At 35.2% G+C, this 10,101-nt stretch overlaps 1 protein-coding gene across 1 annotated transcript; it reads left to right on the top strand.

The window, feature by feature from the left end:
• The first annotated feature begins 5,386 nt into the window (after positions 1-5,386).
• LOC116134063 (pentatricopeptide repeat-containing protein At5g15280, mitochondrial-like) lies at positions 5,387-9,365 on the top strand. Its single transcript, XM_031419709.1, has one exon. The coding sequence runs from the start codon at positions 5,387-5,389 to the stop codon at positions 9,161-9,163; it is 3,777 nt and encodes a 1,258-aa protein (XP_031275569.1). The 3' UTR covers positions 9,164-9,365.
• The last annotated feature ends 736 nt before the right edge of the window (positions 9,366-10,101 follow it).

Here is a 10,101-nt window from a genome sequence, read left to right as displayed (position 1 = left end):
TTACTTAATCGGAGGAAAATTCAATTGTATCCCTTTGTTGATTCTTTACCTACTTGATATTTTTCTTCTTTGTATTTTAATTTGATTGTACAAAAGCACTGAAAAAATTTTGCCCAGAAAAGAAAGTGTATAGAAAATAGTGTTCACATTAGTATATCACTATATTGTACTTCTTTATGCATGAGTGGGTTGGAATGATATATAGATGCAGAGCAAATTTATAGCAAGTTACCATCATCAACCTTATTTATGAGGGTTTATTACTGAAGTCAGGATGAAATATAATGTTGTAACAATTAGTAATGAAATATCTCGAGAGTTAAATTTATCTTGCAGTGGGTTTGAGAGAACTTTCGAACATTTGGCAGTCTTAGATATCTTGATTTCATTGATTCTTTATTTCGATGAATCATTTCTTCACAAGATCGGGGGTTGTTTGGTACATTATTTGAAATATGATAATCTAAAAAACTATTCTGAATAGGATAAGATGAGATTAAATCAAATAGGATAGGATTCTGAGAATGTGTTTTGTACATTTTTTAAAAATATTTAGATTATTTTTTAACCCTACATTTGTTAATTTAGCTAACACGTCTCTACCCCGGTCCTCCAACAATAAAAGTTTATAAATTAATAAAAACACTCTCATCCACTCAAGTCACTGTTGGTAGTTGGCCATTATTGTCGAACGGCAATCAATAGTCGTCAGAATAGCGCATGATCGGTTGGATCTATCCAATATTGGTTAGATTCACGGTGGATCTAGTCAGAAATGATCAGATTTATAGATGAAATATAGTCATCGTTGAAACTAAGATATGGTCATTGTCAACAGCCAAATAGATTTGGTTGTTTTCAGTCAAATCCATGGTTAATGCGTCGTTCTGAAAATTGGTGGCGGTTGGTGGTCAACAGTGACTTGGATTAGTGGGGGTAATTTTTGTTAATTTATAAATTTTTATTGTGAAATGTAATTTGTTAAATGTTTTGACTGGATTTTGAATTGAGTAATCAAATATTAAAACAAACTTGCTTTTTACTGTTTAGAACAGGGGCATATAAACGCTTATTTAGACTCATTTATCAGATTTTATGGTTGGAACAAAAAAAATTTCGGAAGAAATCAAGCGGGGCAGAAACCACATAAGCTTTTGTTGTTTTATGATTAAATAGAGTAAATTTAACCCACCTAACTCACCTCCCTCAGCAAAGACCCAAGAAGTAGTACAGCTTGAAGACAGTAAAAAAAAAAACAGTTGGGGAGCCGGAGACATAAATGAGGCAGAAGCTTTTTATATCAACTTGGGTGATGGATAGATCTTTAGGGTTAAAAGATCAACTTGGGTGATGATAGAGACATATATGTATTGATTGTTAATATATCTTGGTTTTAGCACCTATGCAAAGTCACATCCTCCACCAATGAACCCCTCAAGTATCTAACTTTCTCTGCCACAAAATTGACAGTTCTAAACGTGCCCTGTTTCAGCAAAACCAGGCACCATTTAATACTTGAATTCAATAGCTCTGCATAAATTTTTTAAAAAGAGAATAGAAAATTGAGTTATAAGCAACTATTAGAGCTTTCACTGCCAAATGGGTTTTCTACCCAATCCCCGTCTTGTTCTCTACCTGTTTCTACTTCTTGTTTTGTTAAGTTTTTCCTATGCAACTGAAGAATGTTAGGTTTCTCCTTTGGGACATTAACTTCAACTCCTCTCTCTATCTTTTATTGGTTGTGTTGCTTGATTATCTGCCACATGCCAACTCAGTTTCATATATATATATATATATATATATATATATAGAAGAGATTTATGTGGTAATTTTTTCATCATCTATGGTCTTGCATGAGGGAATGAGGTTATGTGGTGCAGCCAAGGATGACTTGCCGGCGAACTTTCATTAAGCATTACTATGTATGCATACATAATGTGTTTAGGTTGATCGGCGAGTCACCTTTGGCTATACAAATGCCTCCTTCTCTCATGCTAGATTGACGATGATAATGGTGGTGATGATAGAGACAGACCATAATAAAAATGATGTTTTAGCAACAATGAAATATGTATGTGGATAGAATTAAGAATGTTTAACTTCTTTGATAGTTTTTGCTTTCAGGTCATTTCCGTTCTTCAAATCTACTACAGGTTTTGTGCAGGTTTGTATACCATTTTGTACGTTTACTCTTTATGTTAAGCTTATTACCTAGACATGAACATGGCTAAGTTTATGTTGCTAGCTACTTTAATGGTGGTTCATTAATCAACTAATTCCTTCATGGAAGTTTAAACTATGAGACAGGATGAAGCATTATATAGATCTTGATGATTAAATAAGTTTTATTTATGTTACAAGTGTGATCATTTATTCATCTCAGCAGAAAATTAGAACATATTATTCATTATAATGAAAGAATACTTCCCTTCAATCAAATGCTTGCATGAAAATGAAATCTAGAACTGTATGAAACATAGCCTTTGTTCTTAGGAAGGAAGTTCGATTTTAATGGCCATAAGGTCAAGATTTGCATCATTTGAGCCTTATTGAAGATGTTAGGTAATGCTGATTGATCTTTTGATACAATCAATCAATGCAGAAGTTTCCATTTTTTGATATTTAATTCCTTTCTTCTTTTTGCTGTCAAATTAACTACTACTTTGTTCACATTCATAAAATTCAAACTTCATTAAAACCGTTGCCACCCCATTAATGTCACCTCTGTTTGAACATTAATACCCACACAAGAAAATTAAGTAATGATCCAGCCATGATTATTTATCAGAAAGTGAACTTCATAGATAAAATCAGACCAAACCAAACCCAGAAAGAGTTAATACAAAGAAAACTTAAAACATCTGAAGCTGCATAAAGTTACAAGATGATAAAAAACCCTAAAGAGAAATGAGACCTTCTCGAACAAGCAATCCAAACATGAGAACAAAGAGGCCAACACCGATGCATTGAGTTGGAGAAACGACAGTTTGTGAATAAGCTGATAAAGTTATGGTTGCTCCAGCTAATCCAATGAAAAGAGCATTCAAGTTTGGATTCATTTCTGCTACTCCTTTTTCTTCTTCTTCTCTTTGCCTTAATTTCTTATCAAGAAAGAATGTATATGGATGGCTGGCTGGCTGGCTGTGGCTATTGAAGAATGGTGAAAGGTTGATGATGAAATCTGTGGCCTCTTGAGAACAAGTTTAAGCCAATGTTTACTGTTTAGATTACAAAGTCAACTCTTAGGGATGATGAATCTGACATTAAATATTTAGATACATCAAGTTGCTGTCATGTTGAGTTTGGTTGACTTTGGTTTGGTGATTTTTGGGTTGGGTTAGTTGAATGTGACCCAACCCATCGTTGTCACAAAGACATAACAAGAAACCCACCCATGGCTAGCTTATGGCGGTAAGGGGGGGTTGCAAATGGTCAAACCCACCATGTTGATTTGCTTGTTAGGACAAAGATAGTATATTTGTCCATTTACCTAGGGAGTCATGACGGTGTGAGTTGCTTTTGGATAGCTCATCATGAGAATTAATCGACACCGTGAGATAAGTCCTCTTGACAATTAATCGAAATACGTGTAAATTTGTTTAAACACCGTAATTATTAAAAACCAAAACCAAAAAGACATAACAAGTTATGGCTCGTACAATATATATAATATGTTAGGAATGATAATAACACTATATATAATTACTCCGATTAATTCATTCGATATGATATATAATTTTTAAATGTAACGGGCTATTACAAGTCTTTGGAGTTTAAAAATAATTATAATCTATCATCTCTTATAAAATCGAGCAACTCTAGTTCTTATGTCATGACTTTATTCGGGGAACAAATCAAGAGTATCAATTTGAGGTGGGTACGAGATATAACATAAATATTTACATTGAAAGATGATTTAATTTTCTCCATTATCTCAAGGGTTTGTTGATACTAGAAATTAGTCAATGTATTTAGAATCATAAATGAATAATTTGATAATTTCTTCATTGTTATGGGCCATAAAAGACCCAAGACAGCCCAGTTCATAAAATCATTGACCACTCCTCCGGTCAGTTTTTTCGGATCCTATGAACTTTGAAAAAAGGAAAACATTACAAGCCTAACTAGGGATGGAAATCAAGTCGAGCCACTCGTGAGCTACTCGAACTCGACTCGATATTAGTCGGGTCAAGTTCGAGTTCGAGTAGTTAATCGAGTCGAGTTTGATCACAGTATAACTAAACTCAATATATTTGCAAGTGTTTCTAAGCTTGATGGTTAGGTTGATAGTTTTTAAAGTAATAGGAGTCATATGCAATTTAAAAGTTATAAAATTTGCAAATTCACCCCTGTTAGATGAGCTCGAAATCAATTAAAACTCGAAAAAAAAAACTCGATTATACGAACTTGATTTCCAATTTCAAGTACCAAGTTTGAGCTCGAACTTGATTTCTTATGCTCGATCAAGCTCGAACTCGAACTCGAACTCGATATTATAGCAATCGAGTTGAGTTCAATTTATCAACTCGATTTCACCCCTAAGCCTAACCATCCAACTAAGTTTTTATGGTTCTCGTCGATCAATTTTCATCAATTAGGGATTTAGGTTCTGGTTGGCTTTAAACAAAAAAAAATGACCCTTTATTGCTAGTAGATAACATGAGGAGTTTAGTAATGAAGAGGTGGCGAAGAGGAAAAAGGAAAGAGAAACGTCTCGTTAATGAAGGTTAAAATCAGAGAAACGTCTCATTAGTGAAGGTTAAAATCAGAGATGCAACAAAAGGCACATGTATGATCAATTAGGAAGTACTAGTTACCACGTGTTAATAATTACGTTTATAAACTAATTATACAAATTATAATAAATATGATATTGTATAATTAGAGAGTAAAAATTTGAAAGGTATTTTATTTGACCTATAGTTTTAAGGTTTAAGAGATTAGTTGAGATACGTACAAACTGGTTCGAATACCCCCGTGATAAAAAATATAAAAAAGAAAGAAAATTTGAAAGGTAAATTAAACAAGTCTCAATTAATGATATATAGGTTTGTTTATCAACTATAAAACAGTATTCAATTGAGATCATTGGATTGGTCATCACAAAATCAGAAGAAATTAATAAAATTAAAAATAAATTTTTTTATATAATTAGTTTATAGTATAATGTTATTTATTAAATTCAAACAATAAATAAAATACTTTTTTGTTAATGTTTTCTTCATTTATTATTGACGCTGGTTTGTTGCCACCAAAAACCAAATACGACATGTCGTTTAAGCTAAAATCCAAACGCAAAACATTTAAAGACACTGTATCAATGTGGTAGTAGCCATTAAAGAGAGCAAGAACACGAACAAAAATCACCGAACTTGATTGATCTCACATGTTCCAAATCCTCTCCACTCTCAAGAACCGTTCCAATTACAAGATCCCCAACGTCAAACAGGTTCGTTATCTGTTTTACAAAAAGCAAAACGCTTTCAAAATCACTTCTTTTACTGGCTCTTCACTCTCACCAGCATCATCACAACTCCAAATAAACGAACCCCACATAGATTTATCTTCAATAGACTGCTCTGGTGTTGCAAAATCTGTTCTTTTGAAGTGTTCCCATTTGTTAGAGGGAAAGAAAGATATTAAGTCAGGTGCTAGTGCCTCATTAAAGGGACTGCTTTTGGATTTATCAGATGCGGTGCCTGAAACTACGCGTAAATTTTTGAGGGTTTTGGAGCTGAAACCTGAACATGTGCTTGAAATATTACTGGGTTTTCAATATGAGTGTGAAAAGGTTGGATACGAGAGGGGAAAGGTTGAGACTTTATGGGAAATTTTTAAGTGGGCTAGTGAGAAGAATAGAGGTTTTAAGCATCTTCCTAGGTCTTGTGAGGTTATGGCCTGGATGCTTATGAGGGTGGGGATGTTTAAAGAAGTTGAGTATTTGGTTTTGGCTATGGATGGTGAGGGAGTTTTGTTGAATGGAAATGAAATTTTTGGTAAATTGATTGAAGGGTGTATTAGCATTGGTGAGTTAGAAAGGGCTGTTTTGGTGTTTGAACGAATGAGGGGGCGGGGCTTAGTTCCCTCATTGTCGTGTTATCGTGTTTTTATTGATCATTTGGTTGAAATGAAGAGAACCCAATTGGCTTTTCAAGTGTGTTTGGATATGATGGAGATAGGGGTTAATTTGAGTGATGTAGAAAAGGCTTGTATTGAGAATGTTGTTAGATTACTTTGTAGAGAAGGAAAGATTCAAGAGTCGAGAAATCTTGTTCGGAAGGTTCTGGCCTTCGGGTTGGAGCCAAGTGGGTTTTTGCTTAATGAGATTGCTTGTGGATATTGTGAGAAGAAGGACTTTGAAGATTTGCTAAGTTTCTTCATCGAAATGAAGTGTGCACCGGATATTCTGACTGGCAATAAGACTGTTCATACACTCTGTTGCATCTTTGGGGTGGACAGAGCAGATTTCTTCATGCAGGAATTGGAGTGTTTAGGTTTCAGACCCGATGAAATAACCTTTGGGATATTGATTGGGTGGAGTTGTCGTGAAGGGAATTTGAGAAGTTCTTTCATTTATCTATCAGAGATTTTTTCAAGAGGCTTAAAGCCTAATGCTCGTTCTTACAGTTCTCTTATAAGTGTGCTGTTTAAAGAGGGTATGTGGAAGCATGCCAACGACATTCTTGATGAGATGGTAAATAATGGCACACATCCTACTTTATCCATTTACAGACTTCTTTTGGCCGGGTATTGTAAAGCTAGGCAATTTGATGAAGCAAGAGTGACTATCTCTGAGATGGCCAAACTTGGTTTCATTGAACTCTCTTCACTGGAGGATCCGCTTTCCAAGGCATTTGAAATTCTGGGGCTCAATCCATTGACTGTGAGATTGAGAAGGGACAATGATGTGGGATTTTCTAAAACAGAATTTTTTGATAATCTTGGGAATGGACTTTATTTAGATACAGATCAGGATGAGTTTGACAAAAGAGTAACTAAGATTCTTGAAGATTCCATGATTCCTGATTTTAACTCTCTTGTAATGGTGGAATGTGCTCATAGAAATTTAAAAGCTGCACAGCTGTTGGTAAATGAAATGGATCAGTGGGGTCAAGAACTGTCTTTGTTCGTCTTCTCAGCATTAGTGAAGGATCTGTGCGCCTCTCGTTCTCATATCAAGGCATGTACCATTCTCTTTGAGAAACTGCCGAAATTGGCTAATCAGCTAGACCATGAAACTCTTAATTTGCTTGTTCAAGCATGCTGCAAGAAGGGATTGGTCCACAATGGGAAGGTAGTCTTTTTCGGAACGCTCCAGAGAAATCTAACCATCAAGAATGAAACTTATACTGCTCTATTAACCGGTTTGTGTAAGAAAGGAATCTTGAGGGACCTCCATGATTGCTGGAATATTGCTATAAATAAGAACTGGTTACCAGGGTTGGAAGATAGTAAAAAACTTGTGGAATGTCTTTGCCATCGGAAAATGCTGAAGGAAGCACTAGTGCTTCTTGAGCACATGCTAGAGTTCTACCCTTATTTAAGGTCAGATATTTGTCATGTGTTCCTGGAGAAGCTTTGTGTTATGGGTTTTTCCACGGCTGCACATGCATTGGTGGAACAACTTTTTCAGCAGGGCTGCAACTTGGGTCAAATGGCTTATAGCCATGTCATAAAAGGATTGTGTGAGGAGAAAAAAATTTCAGTTGCCGTTAAGGTGTTGGACTCTATGTTGGCTAAGAACATGGCCCCTTGCTGGGATGTTTGTCTTATATTAATTCCTCGGTTGCTCAGAGCTGATGGATTTAATAAAGCTATTGCATTACGAGAGATTAGCTTGAAGGAGCAATCTGTGTTATCATTTTCTTTTGAAGGTGCTTTAATAAAAGGATTTTGTATGACAGGGAAGGTTGAAGAAGCATCTAGTGTATTCCAGGATATGTTATCCAAAGGGCTGCCTGCAGAAGCTGAATTATGTAATATGCTGATTGAAGGGCATTGCCAAGTTAACAACACGAGGAAGGTCAGGGAGCTACTTAGTGTCATCATAAGAAAAAAATTAAGCCTCTCAATCTCTTGTTACCGAAATTGTGTTCGCTGGATGTGTATGGAGGGTAGGGTCCCTTGGGCATTTAGCCTGAAGGAGCTCATGCTAGGACAAAACAACACTGATAACCTCGTCATCTATAACATTTTGGTTTTCTATCTTCTCTCGTCGGGGAACAAGTTTCTTGTGAATAAGGTTTTAAATGAATTGGTAGAGAATAGATTGCTGCCTGATGAAGTTACTTACAATTTTCTTGTATATGGATTTTCGAAGTGTAAAGATGTCTCAGGTTCTGTGCAGTATCTTTCTACTATGATTTCAGAGGGACTTAAACCAAGCAATCGCAGCTTAAGAACAGTTATAAGCTGCTTGTGTGATGTTGGGGAACTTGGAAAAGCATTGCAGTTGAGTCAAGAAATGATATTAAAAGGCTGGGTTCATGATTCAATCATTCAAAATTCAATTGTTGAGGGTCTTCTTTCTCGCTGGAAGCTTCAAGAAGCAGAACATTTTCTGCATAGTATTGTAGATAAAGGTCTAATCCCCAATACCATCAATTACGATAGGCTAATTAAACGCTTTTGCGGGTATGGAAGACTGAACAAGGCAGTTGATCTTTTGAACATAATGTTAAAGAAGGGAAATGTCCCCAATTCCGCTAGTTATGATTCTGTAATTCAAGGTTTCTGTACACGCAATAAACTGGACCAAGCTCTGAATTTTCATACTGAGATGTTGGCTAGGGATCTGAAGCCAAGTACGAACACATGGAACACACTTGTCCGTAGATTGTGTCAAGAAGGACATACTGCAGAAGCAGAAAAGCTCTTGATTTCAATGATTCATATAGGCGAAACTCCAACCAGGGAGATGTACTCTTGTGTAGCTAATCGGTATTGCCTGGAAAACAATCTCAAGAAGGCATCAGAGCTCATGCAAGCAATGCAACGAAGCGGTCATAGTCCGGATTTTAGCTCACACTGGTCTCTGATAAGTAACTTAAGCAATTCCAGTGACAAGGCCAGCAGCAATGACAACAGCCAAGGTTTTTTGTCAAGGCTTCTTTCTGGAAGTGGATTTTCATGGAGAAAGGACTCCAAAACCAAACTAGGTTGATACTGCAACATAATGATTGAGCTTCTTATCTTTATTAATTGATTTTTTTCATTTTTGTATTTGTGTATTACATCATATAATACTAAACAGGAAAATTGTTCCTCTAGCTAGCCAGTATAGAAAACTGATCTCTTGTAGCATGACATGTATACAACTGAAGTGAAATTTTCCTGCTGAAATAAGTATTTCATCTTTGCTTCTATAACCATTTGTTCTTTGTTTTCCTTCCTTCATTAACATTTTCATTTCCATGTAGACACTAACTAGCTCTAGTACTTAAACTTTCATGCCCCACATTGCGGAGTAGCCCTCTGTTTCTTTTCCCCAGTTGACCTCAATAATCTAGTTTACAGCTAACACACTGATTGTTTAGCCCGACTGTATTTTCAATGGGAATATAATAACTTGAAGACACACCAAATGAACTTTCTGAGCTGCACAGGCTTGATCATCAGAGTTTGAGATTTATTTACCACAGTACTTTCATATAGATGATCAATATTACAGCAGACTTGAAATTTCATGTTACTGAATTGAATTTTTTGACATGTGTGACAGCCCTCTAATCTAAGAAGCAATTTTTTTATTTTTCATGCTTGCTTTCACATCAAACAAGCTGCATCATTAGCAGAGCCTTAAATCCAGCTTTTGTCTTGAATGCTATCCTTAAGAAAAACATTTTATGTTAAATCACCCTAAAATTAGCTAGNAGAAAATTTGAAAGGTAAATTAAACAAGTTTCAATTAATGATATATAGGTTTGTTTATCAACTATAAAACAGTATTCAATTGAGATCATTGGATTGGTCATCACAAAATCAGAAGAAATTAATAAAATAAAAAATAAATTTTTTTATATAATTAGTTTATAGTATAATGTTATTTATTAAATTCAAACAATAAATAAAATACTTTTTTGTTAATGTTTTCTTCATTTA

Source organism: Pistacia vera, unplaced genomic scaffold (genome assembly GCF_008641045.1).
Source record: "Pistacia vera cultivar Batoury unplaced genomic scaffold, PisVer_v2 Contig282, whole genome shotgun sequence".
Taxonomy (NCBI): Eukaryota; Viridiplantae; Streptophyta; class Magnoliopsida; order Sapindales; family Anacardiaceae; genus Pistacia; species Pistacia vera.
Note: the sequence above shows the minus strand (reverse complement) of the source record. Positions and strands in the feature narration are given on the sequence as shown.